Below are 23999 nucleotides of genomic sequence, written 5' to 3'. Positions count from 1 at the left end.
CATGGCGGCGAAGCAGAACACTGGTGTTTATAGCCCTGGAAGCTGTGTCTGCTGCGTCAAGTGCACATTTAATAGAGGTGTTGGTAATGGTCTTTCCCTCTTGTATCAGTTCATGAGCCCTATTTTTATATTTTTCTGGGAGATGTTGCATGATAGTCTTCAGCTCATCATAGTGCGCTCTGTCGTACCTTGCCAACAGCGCTTGCGTGTTGGCGATACGCCACATATTGGCAACTTGCGAGGCAGTGCGTTTGCCTGACGCGTCTAGGAGCTTGGACTCCTTATCGGGTTGTGGAGCTTCACCCGATGACTGAGAATTGGACCGCTTCCTAGCTGTGGATACCACTAATGAGTCTAAGGGTGCAGGTCCTTTAATATAGGCAGGATCTGTGGGGGCGGCCTTATATTTTTTCTCTATTCTGGGGTTTAATACCCTAGCCCTGACTGGGTCTTTGAAAACCTCTGCCACATGTTTGGTCACCCCTTTAAGCATGGGTAGTATGGCAGTAGATTTATCTGCGATGTCAAAGGTATCAAGTAGGAAGTCTTCCTCAACTGGGTCAGTGTGTAACTCCACCCCATGATAATGTGCCGCCCGTTGTAACCAGTGGTGGAACCCCAAGGAGTCCTCTCGTGGAGATGGCCTGGATGGATAAAGATCATCCTGAGGTACATCTGGGACATCTGGATTATGATAATCCTCCCATGGGTCTGGTGTTCCCAGAGGGGTGGGTCTTGTGGGGCATCTGTTGGATCATAGTATGGATCCCCTTGGTCATCAGGGTCTGAAGACGGGGTTGGAGAGCGATGAGGCAAGGGTGGAGAAGGTGGAGGGGGCGGAGATGGAGGGTGGAGGAGGTGGTGGAGGTGGGGAAGGTACTCTGGAAGGGGATATGGCAGAGTCTTTCCGTTTTGGCGGTGGAGGAGGAGCTGGTTTGTCTAACTGTCTTTTCTTTGAAGACAAAGTCAAATGTCCAGTCTTTGGATCCTTTGTTAAAGTCTTTTGTAGAGGATCTGGCATGAATAGTTCCTCCGGCACCGATTGATCTGTTGGCGCCGATGTTTTCGGGGCCGACAGCTTCTTTGGTTTATCTGTGCCATGCTTTTTCGGGACCTCCGATTTTTTGTTCGGTGGCAGGTTTCGGCACGGGAGTTTCGGCGCCGAGGGATTTATGTTTGGTCGGCACCGAGAGGCCAGGTTTTGACACCGATGGCTTCGGAACGGAGCTTGGTGTGATTTTCTTCGGTGCCGAAGGGTGATTTCGGCACCGCTAGTAGGCTGGCTCGAGCCAGAGCCGCCGGAAGGCTTATGATGCTTCTTCACCGGGCCCGAAGGTGGGGTGATGGAAGCGGTATGTTTGGTTTTGCCTAGGCCCAGAGGCGAAGGTGTAACCGGAGCCTCTTTCGGTGTGGGCGCGGGAGTGGGAGGGGGTAGAGTACTCACGACTCTCTGCGCCGGTGTGATCTCCATGTCGGAGTCGTCGGCCTCGGAAGCGCGGACGAGGTCGTCTTCCTGTTCGGTGTGCTGCTGTCCCGAAGCTTCGATGTCTTCTCCGAAGATGTCAGGTGGAGCTGAGGTCGAGGAGTGCGCCATGGTGAGTCTAGCTCTTCGATCCCGAATAGTCTTTTTTGATCGAAAAGACTTGCAGGCGGGACAGTCTCGGGCCTCGTGTTCGGGAGAGAGGCAGAGGTTGCACACCTGATGTAAATCGGTGTCGGGAAATTTAGACCCACATTTAGGGCACTTCTTAAAGGGAGTCCTTTCCATCGGCCGAGACCGGAGTCGAGATGGGCCCGAAGGCCGCCGCCTGGAATTGAAGAAGTGCCGAAGAGAGAGATAAAGAAGATGATTTTGTCTGAAGAATCTCGATGAACGAGAATTTTTCGTCGAAGGTCGAACTGGAAAGGTTCGAAGCCGGAGCACGAAGTATTGCATCCGAGCCCGATGGCGGAAAACACAATTGAGGATGGAGCCGAAGCCCACGCGCAGTACGGACCGAAGGAGGAGTCACCGAACTCGTGACTTCCAAACACTGTCCAAGAAGAAAAACAAACTGCAAACATCCTGGCCCAACACCAGATGGCGATCTATGCACAGTGTATAATCTGCAGCTCATATGCCTCGAACACAAATATTCCTGATCAATTAATGTTCGCTGCAAAAAGGCTATGCCACTACTGCCAGGCATTTTGAAAAAAAACTTGCGGCTGTGATAACCCCAGTTGGCAGAACTTCGAACTGACAACAACCTCCACTTACTGCAAACCCTAGGTACATGCGGTGAGCTGGGTAAGTGGGTACATAAAAGTAAGTGTCCTTGAGACAGAGGGTCGCCATGAATTCCCCAAAGCTGAGCAGTAGAAGGAAATCATGGAGTGCAGTTCATTTCAAGTGCTTGGATGTGATATCAACTTAGTGTTCTTAGATTAAGTATCAGTTGCAATGCCACATCTTTGAGGATGAGAAAGTACAGGAAATAGATCGATTCCTTCGTTTGAGACAAGCTGGATAGCTACCTTTTGGAGCAAAGCCTGCACTTCCCTTTGCAGCAGCCAACAGTAGTCTTGGCTGACGCTGTGCTAGTACGATGAAATATTTGGTGGTGTAGAATTCGAGGAAGTAGCCATGGGAGATGGAGAGCATCCACTTGTCTAAGATTATATTCTCCCAATGAAGAAGACAAAACCTGATGCATCCCTGACAACTGTTAAGTGGCCAAAGGGAATGTGGGAGAAGGTCACTGCTTTGAGGCTGAGAAAAGCCTCTGGCCTTTCTGTTGCTACCAACGCAAAATCCATCTCTGGAGTATTTGCGCAAGAAAGGACTGCTGTGGCTGGTACAGCCATATTTGGGCAGTGCCTATAATTTACATTGCTGACCACATTTGCTGCCAGCGAAACCTGAACATCTGGCACTGGTTATGTAGCACCCCATGGTCTTTGCGGTTTGTGTTTTCCTTGATCTTTCCCAGCATGGAACCCACTTGTAGGCCGAACAGAAGTTCCCTATCTGAGGGCAGGCCGATGAGGTGCTATTTGACATCAGGCGGAAGACACACTCTTAGCCAAACACAGACTGCAATGAAGGACGGTTGTTTCAAATAAGACCACGTAGGTCATATTAAATGTGCACCCTTTAGGCATTTAGAATTGTTTTTACACTCTTAAATAAAGTCTTTGCCTCAATTGCTATACACCTCTGAAACACGTTTGATGAGCACCTCCATTTCCTTCCATTGGCTTGTGCCATATTTGGATAGAAGGCAGATGGAGTTAGTGATGTGCCACTGCATAGGAACTTTCAATGCCATCTGCTAACCCAGAGCATCACTTTTCTTACTCTTCTTCTTTGAGTAGAGGCATATCTGTGAGAAAGTGCCATCTTTGTTGCATGGTATGTCCCCACTTTTTGCTGAATTGCTGATGTACTTTGACTGAGTGTGCCCTGGGCACCTGCCAATCGGGTGCCCAGGGCCTGTGTTCCTTCCCTAAAACTGTATTGAAACCAAAACCCAATTGGCATCTATGGGCACATGTCAGCCCCTGGTAAATGGTACCCTAGTTACCCAGGGCACTGTGACCAGAGAAGGCCCCTAAGGGCTGCAGCACTTATAGTGCCACCCATAGAGGCCCTGTACCCAGACACCCTCACACTGCCTTTGCAGGCTGAGTGTCTTGGTGCATAACAAAACAGTCTACATGGCACACATCCCTGTGTGCCATGCCCACAAACACTGCCCTGGCATACCTCAGTCACCCCTCTAGCTGGGTGCAATATGCAAGTAGCGTGGATACAGGTGCATGAGCCCTGTACCCCTACAGTACCCAGGTCCATTTGTGGGCACTGTAAGTGCAGTGCTGCCATTAAGAGTATATGGTGCTGGGAGGTTGTCATTACGAACTTCACAGCACCATAATGGCTACACTGAAGACTGAGAAGTTTGGTATCAAGCTTCTCAGCACATTAAACCCACACTGATGCCAGTGTGGGATTTAATGTAAAATGCACGACAGAGGGCAACTTAGAGTTGCCCCCTGAAACTAACCCATGTCCTGACAGAGGCTACCTAGGCTGCCACCCAGCAGACCGGTTGTTGGCCCCCTGGGTAGAGAGCCATCCGCTCTCGGGGGCCTGCAGCAATGCACATCCTGGGGCGAGGTGCTAAGCCTCCTCCCCAGGATGGGCAGTGGAAGCTTCAAAAGGCATGCCGCCTTTGTGAGCCTCCCCAGACCACTTGCTGTACTCCGCAACTGATCAGCACCGGTTCTGGCCCCCACTCTGGCGGGAAATCCCAAGTGAGGAAAGGGGGTGTGCCAGCCTCTGCCAACCCCACCCCTCAGGTGGGGGAGGCGAGGTGAAGCACAACTCCAGGCTCTCGCCATCTTGAGGATTGGCAGCTCTACCCAATCAGGACTAGGCTCCTGCCAACTGGAGAGTGGCAGGACAGGGGGTGTACCCACCCCAAGGAAGGGACCCATTGTACCCTGCCCTTTACCTACCTGTAATGCCCCTAAATTTAGTATTTAGGGGCACCCTGAACCTTCCTTCCTCAGATCCCGATTCCGAAACAAGAACAAGAAGAAAGAAGACCTGCCGTGCAGCTGCTAACAAGAGGACAACACCAACTGACTTTGCCCCAGCCCTACAGGCCTGTCGACCCTCAAACCTGCTCCTGCTAAATCCCGGCGTCTCCTCTGGTCAGCAACCTCGAAAACCCCAGAGGACCTGACTGCCTTGCTCATCCAAAGACTGGGACTCCCACAAGCAGTGGTTCTGCTCAAACAGCAACAACCCCTGGTGCCGGCCAGGAACCGCAAATCCAGCACACTCTTCACCCACCGAGCCCGGCCTGTGCCTGAGTGAACAAAGACCACGAGGACGTCCCCCCCCGGCGACTGTGACCTAGAATCCAGCACCCAAGGACCCTCCTGATGACGCCTGCAGCCTCAATACCAGTGACCCCTCCAACCGTGACCAGCAGAGGGTAGGGTTTCCAGACACCAAAAGACACCCCTGCACCCGGCGCCCTGCGGCCTCCTGTGCCCAACTCCAAGGGTGCCTACCTAACCTACAGCTTCCCCACTTACCTCTCGAAGTGGTGGTCGCACCTGAAGAAGCTTCATCCCCAAGCTTGCAGCCTTTGTTCGTCACCCAGCTTTCCCATTGAAATCCATTGAGCGCCCGACGGCTCAAAAGCACCCTGCACCCAGCCGCCTGAGTGCCCCTGGAAGTGCAGCATCTGTTCAATCCTACTTCCCCACTTGCCCTGTGTAAGTGACCAGGAGCCCAGCTCCCACGGCCACGTGGCCTGCCTGCTAGCAGCCACCAACCAAAGGCCCCCTACCCGCCATAGGCGAACATTAGGCCTACTCTCTTTGCACCCGGCTGCCCCTGTGCCGCTGAGGGCGTAACAACTGTACCTACCTGACCCTGGGGGACCCCCCCCCCCCCCCAGAGTCTTACCCCCAGAACCTTAACTCTGCCAGTCGAGTACTTACATGAAAGCCAATAAACTTCATTTTCTCCATAGGGTAACATGGACTGCTTTCCACTTGGAAATTCTTCTAAGTGTCGAGTTTTGAAACTTTGAAATATTCACTAAAAATCACCCGATCAACGAAAACGAAATTACTCACCTGTTACCAGGAGAGATCCCAGTGCTGGCTCTTGGGGCCCAGCACTGACCCTGAAAAGTAATTACAACTGTGATTTTCTGATAACCAAACTTTCCTCCATAGGATAACATTGCCTGGTTTTTGCCAGAAATTCTTTTAAGTGTCGATTTTCGAAACAAATATTCCTTAAAAATCGCCTGTGTAACAAACTGTTTACAGGAGATGCACCAGGGCTGAATCCAGGATCCAGCCCTGAGTAAGAAAAACCAATGCAAAGTAATTGATATTGCATTTACTTAAAGATTCCCACTGAGCTCAATGTTATAATTGTGTTTAACTTGTGTTGCCTATTGCAACAACTATAACTATTGCATTTAAAAGTCTATTGCTTATTGAAAGTATTTAACTAGAGCATTTCATTCCGAGAAAGTATTTTGATACCTACTTGTGGTTCTGAAATAAAACTATATATTTTTACATACAAAACCATTGGCCTAGAGTTCAGTTCTTGGAGTGTGTGAGACCATTTGCTGACTGAGTGTGTACAACAAATGCTTTACACGGTCCTCTGATACTGCCTTACTGCTCGACCAAGCTACCACTTTAGAGAGTAAGGTTATTTCTTTAACCTCTGCCAAACCTCTGGGGACTGTTGGACTCTGTACACACTGTACCTTACCTTGGTGCAGTATATACAGAGCCACTTTCTTACAATATCTCCTGTGACGTTACCGAAAGAACAAGTTACTTACCTTTGGTAACACCTCATCTGGTAGAGGCTATCCAACCGCAGATTCCTCACCTCGGAATATCCCCAGGGAGCAGACTGGATCCAGAAAAACTTCAGCAGCACCTCTGCACAGCGGTAGGTGAGTTCTATTGGCACCGCATTCACGCTGTCCGCATCGTAAGTGACATTGCAGTGCCTTCATAAGCCCCACCCCAGCACGCTGACAGCTGTTTCTTTCAGGACTATTTCCATGCCAAAACAACGAGCCACATTAAATCCAATGTGGCAGTGGTAATAACTGAAGAATCTAGCTGGATCTTTGGTGCGCGGGAGGGGGAGCAGGTAATCGGAAGAAGAGCTCAGTTCGCAAAGCAGGGAGGATGAGAGGGTCAGTGAAGAATCTCTGGTTAGAATCTCTACCACATAAGGTAGTTATTAAAGGTAAGTAACTTGTTAATCTAATAGAGAGTTCTATCCAGATTCCTCACCTTAGAATAGTTACCCTAGTAATACCTCACTGAGATGGCACTGCAAACTGTCTAGAACAAAAGGTCCTGGAGGATCAAAAGGGCAAAATGCCCTGGCTGTCAAGACAGTAGTGTTTGGTAAAAGTGTGCAGAGAAGCCCACGCGGCTGCCAAAAAAAGGACTGGTACTACACCTGCTCACCCTCAACTCGGGCTAGCAGTAGCAGAATGGGCATGCAGCCTTTCGGGTGGTTGTTTCTTCGCTAGTGCTTAGGCATCCAGCCTCTTGGATTCCCTATCTGGTGGTGTGGCAGGGAATGCGCTTGGGTTGATTTTGGCCGGGGGAGGCCTGGGCCACCTGTCTCTCCAGGGAGGGTGCTGGGAAAGGCAGGACCATGCTGTTGGGCAATCATGCGGTGCACAGGTGGCTCTATGGAGGGTTTACCCTAGGCCCCAGAAGAGCGTCTGTGAGGGCATCATTAAGAGCAGCACTGGTTTTGAGGCATCTGCCGTTCTGCCAATAGATTTTTCCTCAAAGGCAGGAACTGAGGTCAAGGACCTCCGAAGCCCTGCACATCACTGTGGTGCAGGACCCCTTCCTCCAAAGTCTGGCTGGAAGGGACAACATGCCAGTTTCTGGTGAGGTGTCAAAGCCACTGGCATCACTGCGCTACTTGTACCAGTTTGTCATCAGCAGGGTCCTCTTCCAAAAGACGATACACCTCCTTATCACCCAGTGGGGCCATAAGGTAAGTCAAGCAGAAGAAAGTCCAGGTGACTGGGATGGGATGGTGCCAGGCTTGGCATCAAGTGGCACCAGGTCAGCGTCAGAAATGCTGATGGGCTTGTGGTCAAGCAGTACTGCTTAACCCGACAGAACAGAGCCAGGGAAGGTGGCGATACCCTGGGAGGCAGATGCAGAAATGGATTCGGAGTGCCCAGTTTGCGTTGAGGGCGAACCTGCCAGCGGTAAGCCAGACAGGAGTGCCATTGGCTCAGTGAGGCCCGAAGGTGCACCAGAGAGATTCATGGACCCGAAGAGAGCATGCATGGTATCGTAAAATTCCCAATACTGGACAGGCATTGACAGCACTGAGAAACTCTAGGTAGCACAGGTCAGGTCCTGACACCAGTTCCACAGGTGGAGTGTGGGAGCAGGGCCTAGAAGCATTAGGTCAGATGGGGAGAAGCCGCAAAACGCTTCGACTTCTTGAATTTACCAGCCTTTGACAAGATCTTGGATCTCGAAGACTACCAACCATGGGAACGGCTCCAGGACTGGCCTCGAGTGAGCCGATTGAGAGGAGATCAGGAAAGACACAGAGCCTTCTTCTGCTGCGCTGCCAGGTGCTTTAGCGCCTGCTCGCAAATTTGCCTTCAGGTGCATGGGCTTACACTCGGTGCAAACCATGTGGTCATATCCCGACCCCAGGAACAAGTGACAAACCAGATGGGGATCCAACACAGACATCGGACTATGACAATTCCCACAAGGTTTGAAACCAGAGGGTTTAGCAAAGGACACGTCCCAAGTACGCAAGGAGCAAGCTCAAAATAGAAAGTTGACAAAGTTGAAAAAGTGGACCAAAAAGTGGTCCAGGTAGCTCTCCTGATCTGCTCTGTTGGTGCGGAAAGCAAGGAACTGTTGTCAGTGTGCCAGGTTGGTGCTTCTGATGGCACCACAACATCACTTCCAACGTGGACAGTGTAGATGCTGAGGAAACAGACACAACCTACTGGCGCACAGGGTTACTGCTTAAGATTTTTCAGATCCAGTCCGGTTTTGACGGAGTCTCCATGAGGAAATCTTTCTCACATGGAGTGTAACTTAATGATGGTCTGCTACACTCTGGCAGACCACATGATATGCAGTTGTGGTGTCGGGTGGGGAGAGCTTTATAGGACATGGCTCCAAAGATGGGTCATCTGAAGGGCCCCAGTTATAATCGTGCCAAAGGTTGTCCCAATCATCAGTAGGCACTGGGCCGTCTTATAGGTTTGGTTGTTCTTAAATGGGGCCCTGGCCTAGCCAGCTACAGATGGTGAAGCTACAAGTGACTTTGCTCGGGTGGTGCTGGGTACTGTATTTTTTGGCATGGGACTAATTGGTTAGAGACCGTGCAAGCATGTGGTCAGAGACTGGGTCAATATAAATCCTCCTTACCTGTACATCATTTGAGCCACTTGGTCTTAAGCGAGATGAAGTTACTTGAATTAGAGCTCAATGCCACCTTTGAGGGTATATTTGGAGTTCATATCTGTTAATAAACAAGCTGAGTGGACAACTGGTGCCAAGGTTCAGTAGCTCTGCGGGGGCTTAGAGCTTGAGAAGTGTCTGGCGCCAAACAGGTCTGTCAGGCTTGAGGTGTCGCCGGAACAGTGGGTGAGGCAAACTGCTACATTGGTGATGGTTAGGAGTTTAAAGGCATGGCTCTTTTGGTGAGATTCCTTTTCTTGGGCCAGATGGAAGATTTGCGCGTGGTGGTTGTGAAATCCTAGGCATGGGCTTTGACCTTTTGTGGATTGTCAAAGACCTTGGTCTCCAGTGTCAGAGGACACATTCTGGACCCAGCTCCCTGTAAATACCTGGAATACTGGAGGTCCTACCCAATGTCCAGTCTGGAGGGTGGCTCGGGAGTGCCTTGCAGCTGCATCCTATAATGCACCCACCATCAATTCCTTGAGGGCCTCATGTTCTTTTTGTACCGAAGAGCATTACAAACTGAAAAGGCTGGTCATAGTCCCTCAGCAGACAGATTTTACAGCACAATGCAATCCGACATCAACTTACTATTGCAGTTGGAGCAAAATTTAAATGACGGTCTCTGTACCTTCCCCATACAAGTTATTCTTATCCAACCCGACCTGTGTTTCTGGATCTAAATTGGCTTTAAAGTGGTCAATGGTCATACGAGGTAGTGGTAAAGCAGTTGGCAGTCACAAGATCTCGCACGTGAAGATATTTTTCCAGTGTCTGCATGTTTAAAATCTCCTTGTTCTCAACTTCTGTAGTGGGATAGATCAGGATCTCTCAAAGATATGGCCGAACCGTATTGCAAAAAAATAAAATCTAAAGTGAAGTTTGTGCCCTTGTGCATGGAGGGTCTCGGGAAGGTATCACAAATCACCTCAAATCCAAAACCTACTCTTTGCAGAAACAGAACTTGCAACATCCAACAACACTACATGGAAGGAGCGTCTTCACCAGGTGAACTACAGAAGAACATACTGCAAAAATGTGGAGTCGGCAAGCTGCTTTAACAAATAAACTATTCCAACATGCAAACCACATGAACTGCTTGAATCTACTTTGTGTTTCAGTATGCAGCCTGCTAAGCCATGCCACTGACACCTACGTGAGAGTTGGGATGTGCAGGTTGTGGAAAATAGCTAGACTGTGGTGATGGGGTGTTTATTCTCTAAAATTGGCACAACCTGACCAAATAGGTCTCCAGAGACCATGGCTTTTGCTATCCAGTTACAGCCTCAGTCAATGTGCATGTCGTGCTAAATGCAGCAGCAATCCAATAGCAACATCAAAGGCTGCACAGAATAGGTCATCAACAGCCAAGCAGCAAGGAAGACCTAAAGCACGATGTGTCAGCAGCAGAGGACATGCTGAATGCTCCATCATCACTGCCATGCGCACTCATGCAAGGTGGTGGTTGGGTTATGCCATTTGTTTGATGTGTCAGCCAATTCACAGAGATGCATATCTTTTTGGTGGGGGGCGGGGAGGGGGTGACGACTCTTATTTACCTTGCTGCCAATTGAAAATCGACAACACAAACTTAAACATCTGCAAATCACCATTGTGCTGTCCCAAAATGTGACACTGATGGAGCCAACCTGAAGTCCCTCTCTGTGTGTATGTTATGTTCAGAGTTTTGCAGACATGAGATCTGGCATACCACTAAAGCTATCTGTAGCTAGAAACTACAAAAGATTAAGGCCAACTCCCTTTTGCATAATTCACTGGCCAGTCTTGGCAACAGTCCCCCTCCATTTCCATAGCTTGTTTCACGCTAATGCCCACCTTGTGTACTTTCAGCTCCTCTGAGCTACCCTGCTTCCATGTGCCCTTCTTGGAAGCAGCTCCTACCATAAAGCTGCCTTCTTCTGGAAAAGTATGCCACTATTGCTCCCCTCTCATGCATATCGAATGGCCTTCCAAAAACAACGGAATGCCCCACTATGAAGATCATCCTAAAGGATTACTCATCCCCCGGTACATCTTCTAAACAGAAGATACAGATTCAATCCAGGACACAGTAAGATAACAGTGTGCGTTGAACTAGGTTTGTTTCTCCAATGACCTAAAGAGACGCTTCACGCGTGGCTCCACAATAACAAGGTTACTGTAACCTGTGAGCTACAGTACACTGGACTGCTGGGGTGAGTGTCCTTTAACAGAAGTAGAACAAGCATTTGCAATGCAAGAGGTCTCGCATTACTGATAGTTTGAGGTACTGGCTTTGCACATTATAATGCAACGCCAATAGCTCATACTTTCTGTAATGGGAGACCTAGTGCATTGCAAATGCTTGTGTAGTGAGCAACGAGCCAGCATTGTATGTCTCAGTGCAGTACCGCTAGCTGCTCCTAGAGATCCCTAGTGAGCAAGGCACCGGCACTGCTTGTCTAGGTGCAATACCGAAAGCTGCTCCTTGAGGTCTCTAGTGAGCATCATAAACTGTTGGTCACAAATGGAAATGCACCCTGCAGAAGATATGGTAAATCCACCCTACCCGTAGTTCATTGCATGCAAGACAGTACCACGAGTACATTCAAATAGATGTGTCCTTATATACAATTAGAAGCTTTGAAATGTGAAAAGAATTATTATATTAATTCCGGATTAGATTGTACTCTATGTGAAGCTGATGATGGGACATTTGTATGCAGTACCGCAAGCGGCTCCTGGAGGTCCCTAGTGAGCAAGGCACCAGCACTGCTTTTCTTCTTGTAGTACCGCAAGCTGCTCCTAGAGGGCCCTAGTGAGAAGGGCACCAGCACTGCTTGTCCAGGTGCAGTACCGCAAGCTGCTCCTAGAGGTCCCTCGTGAGCAACAAACTTTGTCACATATGGTACTGCACCCTGCAGAAGATATTGTAAGTCCACCCTACCCGTAGTTCATTGCATGCAAGACAGTACCACGAGTACATTCAAATAGCTATGTCCATATATACAATTAGTAGCCTTGAAATGTGACAAAATAATCATCATAATAATTCTGGATTAGGTTGTACTCTATGTGGAGCTGATAAAGGGAAATTTATAGATAGTCTAATATAAATGTGAGATGTGCTAGCAAGTAAAGTAACCACTGCCAACCTTGTTTAGGACCAAGTGAGGGTCCGGTCTGCAGGCTTTTAAGAAAATACTGCCTTGAGGCTGTAATTAAAACCTAGGGTGTAACATATGTAACAGGAGGTTTCCTCATGGGAGGTTACAATTAGAGACAAGGCGGTACTAGGGAGGGACTACTAAGCCTAATGACCAATGAAAAGTCACCATTTACAAAGGACAGGGACTTGAGCCAATTCAAAAGATGGGTGGAAAGTAGGTGGCGCTTTATGCCCACATCCTGAATACAGCATGTCTCGAGGAGACAGCGCAAGCGCTGCCTAGGCAAGACCTAAAAAAGTAAAGTCTCGGACTAGGATCAAACTAAGGCCTAGATATAATGCAATGGACCCTAGGAAAATATCCCCGATAGCCATAGCTGTTTCAAATGCTTACTTGTGCACTAACGACATGGAATAAGACTTGAATGCATTTAAATTATTCATCTTCCTTACACCGATTTTGTTGCAAATGGCATTTCAAAATAGATTAGCCTAATTTGAAATTTAGGTCTGAAAGCAGAGTCCTTCAATAATAATTTCACAAAACCCCCATTAACAACCGATTCCATAAGGATATGTTGTACTGAAATAGATAGAACCAATGCACACCAAAGTTACAGTGCAAAAACACCCTTTGTAAATGCTACCAAAAAAGGCTTCCTTGAATTCCACTTCAACCTAAGTCACACCGATAAGTTCAAGAAAATGTTCAGTACTCTAAGGTACATCTGTAAGGTTGGCTGGTAGGTATAGGTTGGCTGGCTATGCAAAGAGCTAAACATACATAGCCATTTCTGCAATTCACTAATATGGCAAACATTTTACCTTTACAAAGAAATCTGGCAACAGGGAAATGGAACATTGGTTATTTCAAGGATAAGTTTCTATGCCTTACTGAAAAAAATAACTAACCAATAGGTGAAAGTTTATTTGCAATTGCCACCCTCTGCATAGAGTTCAAGTACTAATGCTTCCCAACCAAAACACATTCATCCTCAGTACTCACTTGAGTAGCACCAACCGGATGTCCGCTTAAATAAAAAGCAGGCCATACTTGGAGGTAATCTGGGGATACTATCTGCCAATGCACTGTAATGCCTTGGGAGTCTGTAAAGCACTTTGCCTCCACAAATAACCCAGAGGCCTTGATGAACATGCCTGCCTCTCCAGCTCCATCTCTTGTTTCATTAGAAATACTTCTTTTCCGATAGGCAGTTTATATAATAACAAAACATCTATTCAAAGCTAACATAAAAGCTGCAAACTTGGCACACGAAAATGAGGGCAAAACAAACTAAATAGTTAGTGAACAGAGTCTCTGCTTTATTGCTCTGATCAGGATTTACTGAAAGAACCAAACATACTGTCTTCAGTAAGAGTGGCCGTTTAAACTAAACAAATCCCCAGCTTGCACGTTTTCTAATAAACAAGTTAATTTCCAAAATGCTGCCTTTTCCCTGAAAATTCCTTCTCAAAGTATGACTTAGTTGCTCTCGTGTGTCCCCATTATCAATCACAACCACATTTTAAGAGGTCTGACTCTCACTTGCAAGGTTCCATCAGTTGAACAATAACTCACGCTTGATACTCTGCACACAAAAAAAGAAATCCGACAATACCAGTGTCTCCCTCTCTAAAAGCAGCCATAGGTTAACTACAAGCCCCTCAACTGGTGTCAGAAAGCCTACCCTCTATTGCTAATGAGATTTGCCTTCTTGGCCTCGCTCCCCTACTCCACAGATCCCTCGTACCCTCATCATTAATAGCAACTGCATCACAATAACCTATCCTACTTTGTCAGCCTTCAAAAAGAAAAAAAACTAAGCATCAGGACCTCTGCCGCCTGCTCGCCCACAGTGTGTTTTTGGATATTAGTGGAGCACGAACATGTTGTCATCAGTGCTGCAGTTGAAAAGGCCATGAGCCTTCTTACGATGGAAGTTACACCTAAAGAACAATTTACATTTGAAAATGATGGGTCATAAAAAGGTGTTTGAGAAATATTTACTTACGCTTCATCGATGTTCGGGTGGAAAATTTTGTTCATGAATCCTGTAATGATACACAAGGATTAGTCTTCTGGAAAAAAGATTAAAACATGCAGTTATTAACAATTCAACAGTACTCTGTTTGCTAAACAAAAGCCTGCTGTAAGAGACGTACTCAACAAGGGCTCAGGAAAACAAGTCAGTAAAGTGCAAACAGTAAAGCTGAAAAGTGCATACAGCCTTCTGGTAGTAGGGCCCAAATCCACGACTCCTTTTCAGTAATAACGTTATATATTCGATACGTGGCAGTTTATGGAACAGAATAGGGATTAGTCACACGTCATCTCAACTAACAGCAAACAGAAAATACACACAGTACATAAGACTGGTTCACTCCGTTAACCAAAGTTGCCAAGAGTTTGTATTTTGGAAATTTATTTTTCCTATTAGAAAGAAAGCAGCATTCATAATGTTTGTCAAGAAGGAACCAATAGCTGCACGAGGATAGTTTCTTATTTCGTTTATTCCTCACTAATGAATTTGTGACACCAGAAAATAGCCCAAACTAGTAAACTGTAGGAAATGTAAACTCCTATCGAGAAGATGATATGCTATTAGAATACTGAGGCAAGTACAGAGAAGCAAGAGTGAGACGCGAAAGAAAAAAACCATTATACTCCCTAGTTTTAGTAAATAATTATAGGTTTCTCAAATGGCTCTACAGTGATGAAAATGAGTCTGCTAGACCTGATGAGACACAGAAGTGAGGGAAAAATTAAAGAGGCGAGTCTCTTTAGTGTTGAAATAAGCTTGTTGAATGACTCTCGTGCCACAAACTTGATGGTGTGGCAAATGATTTCATGCGGTCTTAGACATTTAAAGAACTGCCGTAGCCGTCATTCCAATTTCTAATTTGGAAACAAATAGCCCGCAGCTAAAAGGTCAAGGTAGTGTGCATTTTTTAGAGACACTAGTAGGACTGATAAAACAAATGATTGCTGTTGCCGTGAATAATTTTATTGTAGTATGGTCCTTCAGTAGTTTTGCAACTAGTATAAAAAGGAAGTATGTGCAGATGTAGTCGCGTTTGTATTTTTCAGTACAACATCTACTTTAATGCAGTGAACGGTAGGTTTAAAAAATAAGCTTACATCTAGCAAGAAATAAATTAAAAAAAAAAAAAAAACAGGATAAAAATTATTTTCAAAAGTAGAACATGTTATCAGCACAAATGCAAGTTATGAGCAAGGAAGACCTCAACCAACGTGTCCCATTCATCTTGCACACCATAATCTGCAGCGCACCCCTCACCCTCTGATCTACAAAAGAGCAGTTCTCTAGGAAGTCTAACCAGCAGACCTTTGCTAACAAAGCTTTCATTGATGTTCTAAAGGAAGACCTGTGACTATTCCCTTCTCCCCTGCTTGTGGATCTCCACCCTCCAGCTACTGGAATGCAGGGAAACACTTCCACTGTAAGGGAAGCTCTTTTTGCCCTACGTCTTATGCAGAGGTATCCAAAATGGGTCCCACTTTGTCTTCTAATTTATACCATGAGCCATAGTTTAAGATGATCAGAACACTTCTGCTCAAGCATGCACAGAATCTCATTTTATTGTTTGTATTAGTTTTACATCTATTTTTTTCTCACATTTCTATGTTCTAGATGTTACTGCTTCATTTGAGCGCAGCCTTAAGCTCTCAAGAGGTCTCTTTATGTGTGCCCTGTCATTACTTAACGCTTCCGACCCATGACCCAATTCGCTCTTTGCTGAAACAGGGGTCTAATGGCACTCTAGTTGTGTTGTGGGTAGACTGTATGCCTTGAGACAGAACAGTGGATAGTTGAATACTACTTTCTGAAGCATTTCACCACTAAAACATTTATGAATAAAGACAGCATCGTTAGGTTTTGTCTTTCATGGGACACTTAAGTGCACACAAGACCCGGATGCCTGTCAAAAGTGTAATATAGCACTATATTCACCTGTAGATAATGCTTAATGCTGCTTCTTTCTAAAGTCTTGCATCCTCAAACTGCACGCTCTCTCAATAAGTGTTCTTCATATTTCTAAAATCTAACATGAAAACTGACCATAACTCAAAACTTCCGATTATCGCCTTTCTGTTTTTCTTTGAAATATTCCTCTCCTTCCATCTTCTGTATGCCTCCTCTCTCTGAACACTATCTTCTGAATCACTTGCATGTCTGCCTTTATCTTTATTAATGCATTTTTTCAAACTGCCCACAAAACATTCCAAACTACTTCCTTGAAAGGTATGGCCCTGCAACTTAACAATACCTAATCTCCTGTAGCGCATCTATTAAAGCCAGAAAACATCTGTATAACCCAACATTGCTCCTCTGCCCCCACTAAGGATCATGCCTAATACCTATTAATTTAATCTAATGCAGAAAAACTGGAGTGAATGCATGGACTAATTTGCTTGAGCGTACAAGAGTAATCCCTATAACCAATGACCCTGGATTAACCACTAAACTTGGGTTCCCAAGAGCATGCTGCCTGGCTGAAAGCACTTCAACGTCTCATCAGGGGTAGTAAGTGCTATATAAATGCAATTACAATTCCGAATGAATCCTAAATCTCTTGGAAAGAAAAAAAAGGAAACCGCTGCCCTGCCCAAGGGCCCTTGACATAATGTAGGTTTGTCTCTATGTGCAAAAGAAAGTTCAAATATCTTTAATATCAGCTATGCATGCTAAAGTGACTGGCAATACTAACATTCAGACTCCTAGGATTTCAGAGCTCAAGCCCAGTGCCAGATCCCTAATACTGCAGCACACTGCCACTAACCTGAAACCTAAAGACCTCATGAACCTCTTCACTTTAGCAAATATAAAAATAGATCAACCATGAATGGGGCTCAACTACCATATAAAAACACTGATCCAGGGGTATTCTCATGAGGCTCAGTTCATGGGCGCACACACTTCATCCATAGTAATTGTTGAAATAGGCCAGTTTCGAATCATCTGATAAAATACCCTTGCTTAAACACATACAGCATAGATACAAAATAAAAAACGGTCAAGACACCTTTATATACCCAGAATTACCAATGTTCAAGAATTCAATTCGGTCTTAGCACCCTTAAATCAACTGTCCTGGCTCAACTTCCCAGCCCATTGTCCTTTTTACTTTAAAAAAAAAATAAAAAAATAAATGATAACTCCTCTTCCCTAAAGAGACCTCTATAAAACCATCAGCTCGACTTTTCCAGTACAAATTCCACTGATGGCATGAGCTGCTTGGGGAATTCAGGGTTTGGGTCCAAGCACTGTCTGTGCCCACCACTAGGTAAAACTGTATGCCTATGCTGGGACTTGTGGACCGTGGACCTTTATGTAAACAAGTTCCTGAGTAAAGTTAGCTTCAACGCTACCAATGCTTTGTAGATAGGCACTAACCAGTCTCTATGGGTCAAGCTAAATATTGGTGTATGATATGCATAGCTATACATTGTCTTTGTGCAGACATCTCAGGTAGCTTGTTCCTACCATCTTAGTTTTGGAATTTCCCCCACCCATTTCAAACTGTGTAATACTTTGTCATCAATCTGTGGGCAAACTTTCTTGTAAAGATGATTTCAGTGTAAAATAAACACAAATCGTTTGTGTGTCAAAATACGGTCCAAGGCCAACTAAGACTGCTGAAGGTCAAATGCCATGAAGCAGTCTGACAATTAGGGTGCAGAAGAGTGTCATTAATGTTTCATTCTGACATGGTCTGTGGTATTTCACAAATTATTGTGAAGAAAGTCAAACTCAATGAAGCAGTTATCTCCATTATTTGAATTTTATGACTAAGCACTAGAGTTCGATTAATGTAGAACGGAGTTTTGTCCCAAGCATCGCCAGACACTATCCTTATAAGAGGCCATCGTGCCAGAGTGACGAACAGGAAAAAACACATGACTGAAGAGTAGAAGGCTACCAGCTTCGACAATGACCGTGGATCGTCCTAAAACCAAAATGCACTCATGTTTGAATAGTCAGTAACTATTACACGACCAGCCACAAAGAGTACTATCATTGAGGTCAAATACAAGTACTTCAAACAGGGGATCCAATGCAGGAAGCAGACTTAAAAGAATGAAAAGCGGCACCTAAACGGCAGTGCTGTGTTTCAATTGCAAGGGAGGATGTGAGAATGCGCGGTCACAAATCATGAGACACAAACCGAGTGGTTTCTGATCACCAAACCCCAGAGATGGAATTACAGCCGTGACACTGTAACACAGTACCAAACGTTTCAAAGTACTGGGTTCAGTTGATGCAAACTTTTGCCTGCACGACTTCTACTATTGCATAAAACTCAAGGAAAATTCCTGAGACTTCTATTTCACTGCAAAACCTACCCACAGAACCAAACAAGCATTCTCAGTTTTGAGGAGCTATACAAATAATTGTCTTAACAATTCAGAGTCTAACCTCAGCCCCGGAGATCACATCCCGCTCACTATTTTTTGTTTATTGACTTGTTAGTTGGTTTTCAAAGCACAGGGAAATTAATATGATGTTATTTAAAGTGCATCTGTGCAGTGCCTCCTCTCCACTTAGGTGGCCCTGAAGGGCTTCTAGAATATGGGTACCCTTTAAGCATCTGCAATTCTGGTTTGCTGGAAACAAAGTGATCTGTTAATATTCTATTTAGTTGTGCTTCCTATTGCTTGTATGCGAGTCACCCTGTACGGATAAGCTATCTATGCCAAATTTGCACCCTTTCAGCCCCCCCCCCCCAACCCATCATCATGGGGATTCTAAAGGTACCCAGGGTTTGTGGATTCCTCTGGGGGAGGGAATCTAGAAAATAGCCGAATTGAGGTAGCCCATTTTTAAGTCGAGCCTAGAGGCAGCGCACAAGCACAGCTCTGCAACGTATGCTGTAATCCCTCCGAGTGTTTAAACACACCCACCGCTTTTCATTGATTGCTTGGTCTTCCTTTACAAATTCCATAGGTTTCGTTTGTGAACAAAGTACATTTGTCTCGCCTTGTGGCTGTTTTGTTCCTACCCTGCAGACTGGCCCTGCTACATGGATACTTTAGATATGGACCATATGTTTTGTTTGCATGGCACTACTTTTCTTTTGCCTTGTTTTGCAACTTTCCTGTCGGCCTTCTGAGCTCTGCTGCCATCTCAGAGCGCCGTCCGTCCAGGTTGCCTTTGTTACCAGCCACTCCCGCCGTAGTTAGTGTTACCTTTCTTCCCGAACCCCCTCCCGCTGTAGTTTGTTTTACCTTTCTTCCCGACCCCTCTTGAGCAACAAAAACCTCTAAAAAGACATTGCATTTACTGTAAAACACCTAAAATCTAGGGAACCAACCTACTGATTGGTCACATCCTACATTTTTACATGCAGTCCAGTCCACCTGCATGCAGTACCACAGACGGGCCACACCACACGGCTGTCTCTGGTGCAAAATTGCCTGACAGTTTGGCTACAGGCACCTTACCAGAACCAGACTTCTCATTAAATTCAAACCCTTGTGTGTAACCTTTCATGCGTATACCACATTAAACAGCTCCAAACAAGCTTCACTCTCTGGCAGTGTTTGACCCTTCTTAACTGGGCACTTTTTTTGCACTTTTATAGCTTGTTCTGTCCAAACACAACTACGTCAATAGCCTCTACCACGGATCACCTTTAACGACCTTGAAAAGACTACAATGGATTCAGAGGTCGGCTGCCAGACTACTCTTACATATAAAACTGCAAGAGCACATCTGCCCTGCCTTGAAAGCCCTGCATTGGTTACCGTTTGCCAGATGATTCATATTCAAGCTGCTTTATATCACCCACAAAGTGTTACATGGAACAGGATTCATCAGGAATAAAATCACCAAACGCATTCAACAAAGGAACATCTGCTCTAGAGTGGCACCTCGCCTCAAAATCCCAAGATACAAGAAAAAAAACATGGGTGGCACATCCTTCTCTGTTCAAGCAGCCAAACTATGGAACTATTAACCCGCCCAACATAAGATCCACAGATAACCACCCTATCTTCAGAAAACTACTCAAGAATTGCCTCCTCCCCACATAAGCACCATACGCAAACAGAAATATACAACATATCCCTCTGTATATTCGCATTTATTTGTACTATAGATATGTACATATGTATGTGTATTGCTTTTTATAAACGTGAAGAATAATTCTGTTTAAAACATTTAGATATTCATTAGTTCTGCAAAACAAATTTACACATTACTGGTAGTTACACTATTCTAGGTTTTTAACATGTATATAACCGACTTCATAAATAACTAAATCTTATCATAACTATCTACAATTTCTTCACTGTTGAATGGCTATATATATATATATATATATATATATATATATATATATATATATATATATATATATATCCACCAAAACTCCCCCTTGACAAGGAAGCAGAGCACACGCAGGACTTCAGTTCAAACTGCTTTTAATCACCAATTGGCTTCGCATGACGCGTTTCGCTGTGATAGCTTTTTCAAATGCTGCCAAACAATTCTCGGTTCTCCCGCCCTCTCTTTAAGCTACCTGCATCATTACGATTGGTTGATGCAGTGTTGACGTCATGCCACCAGGAAGAGCCGAACCCAGGAGTCCAGGTCAGGCAGAGCAGCCACCAATGTAAGTACTTGCCCCAGTGGGCAGTGTCTGCTCCCGTATCCCAATGGCCGCCTAGTTCGTAAAGGCTTCGGTGTGAAAGTGAGCGGGGTAGCGCTTGTCTTGGGCCCTTCACCCCACCGCTTTGAATCCCGATGTTCTCCTGTGCGCAAATCCCGATGTATTCCAATGGCCCAAAGCTTTATGAGGAAGCACTCGACAGCAAATGAAAAACCAAAAGGTTTATTTTCACCAAGAAACCAGCATTTGCATTCCAGTTAGCATTCATAGCGCCTGACGCGTTTCAAGGCTCCTGCCTTTCTTCAGAGGCGACTTACAAGATGTGAATGTTTCCAGAGAGCTTTTTATTCACAGCTGCATGTAGTTTGTTAATTGCTTTGCTCAGTGCGTTTTTCTTTTCAGTGCATGCTGGAATGAGTAGTTCAGTGCAATGTTAATCACGTCCTTTGTAGGTTCTGTTTAACCATTCACGCTTTTAAAATCCATTATTTTCTTTAGTGGGACCCAGAGTACAGAGCTGGTTAAAATAAACTCCTTGAAACGCGTCAGGCGCTATGAATGCTAACTGGAATGCAAATGCTGGTTTCTTGGTGAAAATAAACCTTTTGGTTTTTCATTTGCTGTCGAGTGCTTCCTCATAAAGCTTTGGGCCATTGGAATACATAAATCACACGGCAGCCCTGTCGTGGAGGGATGCACCATCACGAAATGAGAGAGGCTGTTGGCGGAAACTATTTCCATACCTGTTGCAGCACAGCAAGTGAGTTTATTTTAACCAGCTCTGTACTCTGGGTCCCACCAAAGAAAATAATGGATTTTAAAAGCGTGAATGGTTAAACAGAACCTACAAAGGACGTGATTAACATTGCACTGAACTACCCATTCCAGCATGCACTGAAAAGAAAAAACGCACTGAGCAAAGCAATTAACAAACTACATGCAGCTGTGAATAAAAAGCTCTCTGGAAACATTCACATCTTGTAAGTCGCCTCTGAAGAAAGGCAGGAGCCTTGAAACGCGTCAGGCGCTATGAATGCTAACTGGAATGCAAATGCTGGTTTCTTGGTGAAAATAAACCTTTTGGTTTTTCATTTGCTGTCGAGTGCTTCCTCATAAAGCTTTGGGCCATTGGAATACATATATATATATATATATATATATATATATATATATATATATATAAATAAAATTCATTTTAAGTACAACACCAATTGAAAACTGGAGTTTATTTAATGCATCTTTAATCTAGATATACTTACTTCCTTTATGCATCTATATGCCTTCCATGTACTCACGGATCTATATATTTCTTACTTTTCTTTTAATTCAGCATATGTAATGCACCACCCTATTTCTCACCCTATGCCTCTCTCAACATATCCTCTACCCCACTCTTTCATTCCATACGACTATTATGATCTCCAAAATAACCCTTTCTAAACTCTTCCCTATGCTACCCCTCGGATTCATCTCATACCTCTTTTACTATTCTGATCCCCAAAAACAAGCCTTCCTAAAACCTTCCCTCTGACTCTTCCCCCTCCACATCTTTTACTTATCCAAAGTCTCCTCCTACTGCTATGCCCTCCAAAAAAGAAATGTCTAAATCCTTCCCTCTTCTATCCCTCCAGTAACCTTTTCAATCCAAACAGCCCAACATGACCATCACTCAAATTACTTTCATATTTTACTATACTAATTCACCACTACTCCTTTATGTATTTTAGAGTAGCGTGCTACTCCCCGAAAAAAACACGTCACAACCCCATAAGGGGTAGCAAGTGCTACGCGCTTGAGGGGAGACAGACCTCGACCTTGCTGTGATCAGGAGCGCCTGGGAAAGGGCTCCTTCAACTCGCACTGTATTTTAATATTGTTGACGGCTTTGCGGTTTTAAAAAAATAAAAAAAAATACGCTTTTAAATCACTGAGCACCATTATTGCCAGCACTCACCTTCACTACACGTATTCCCCGGTCCACCGCCGACTAGCGGATTGAGTGGAGGGAATACAGGGAGGGGCACACAGGAAGTGACTACAACTTCCGGCAGATCGGACGAGTCAGCTGACTAGCAGCTGATCTCTCCCCTTCAAAAACAGGATGCATCTCCACGCGCAGCGGGGCGCCACCCGCGCGCCAAAGGCAAGCCCGACCAGGCACAGGTCCACCCCTCTCTGGTCGTTCTCAACCAAAGCCCCACACTAACTTCATATCCTATTCAAGTAAACAATTAAAAGACATATCCAACACCTTCAATACCAAACAGAAATGTCCCCATTTCAATCTGGAAATCTTATCCACCCAAGTTCCCACACACTGCCCTAATTGTCTTTTCACTCTAAACACCACACAAAAGCACCCACCCACCAGGGGCCCCCCTTCCCACAGCAATCATACCACTATCAACTCAGCCCTTATAAACGCTCGCTCCCTACCCAAACATAAACATGAACTATTAAATCTCCTAGAAAACCATAAACTCGATGTCCTTTTTGTAACAGAAACTTGGGGAGACCCATCTTCAGGACCAGACTTCTCCACAGTAACCCCAGACGGCTTCTGTGTCAGCAGATTCGACAGATCCACAAAAAAGGGCGGTGGACTGGCACTTATCTATCGTGAACATTACTCAATAAGGACAGAGTTAATCCCTATCAATACCTGCGAAGCTTTTACCTTCACAACACTACTCCTACATGCATACTCCTTCAAAGGCATTCTCCTATACTGCCCACCGGGACCTCGAGCTGAGTTCCTCGCTTTCATTGGGCATCTCCTAGAACCCTTAGCTGGAGAAAGCAATTTCACCATACTAGGGGACTTCAATTTCCACATGGAAGCTCACAATGACCACGACACCTCAACCCTCTTAGCAGAACTAGAACCAACGGGACTCGCTCAATTAGTAACAAAACCCACCCACTCAGCAGGCCACACTCTGGACGGTCTATTCAACCAATCTCCCCCCCCCCCACCCAAACAATTCAAGGCCTTAAAAAGTATCTCCCCTACCGTTCTCAAATCACACCTCCTGTCCTCCCAACAAGACCCACCGTATGAACCTGAGAATGCAGCCACGCAATACACTCAATGGCTCCATTCAGCCTTCAACACCTTGGTCCCGCAAAAAAATACCTCCAAAAACAGAAAAACACCATGAGCCCCATGGTTCTCAGAAGCACTCAGGCTCGAAAAACAAACATG

General features: G+C 45.4%; 1 protein-coding gene across 1 annotated transcript in view; it reads right to left on the bottom strand.

Moving 5' to 3' along the window:
- Nucleotides 1–23999, bottom strand: part of UBE2H (ubiquitin conjugating enzyme E2 H) — a 310921-nt gene that overhangs the window by 169297 nt on the left and 117625 nt on the right. Inside the window, exon 4 of the mRNA XM_085653629.1 lies at nt 14173–14212. Within this exon, the coding sequence (XP_085509755.1) occupies nt 14173–14212 (40 nt within the window). The remainder of the gene's footprint in view (nt 1–14172; nt 14213–23999) is intronic.

The sequence above is a fragment of the Triturus cristatus genome, chromosome 4_1 (assembly GCF_964204655.1).
Source record: "Triturus cristatus chromosome 4_1, aTriCri1.1, whole genome shotgun sequence".
Taxonomy (NCBI): Eukaryota; Metazoa; Chordata; class Amphibia; order Caudata; family Salamandridae; genus Triturus; species Triturus cristatus.
The sequence above is the reverse complement of the archived record's forward strand: the minus strand, read 5'-3'. Positions and strand labels throughout refer to the sequence as shown.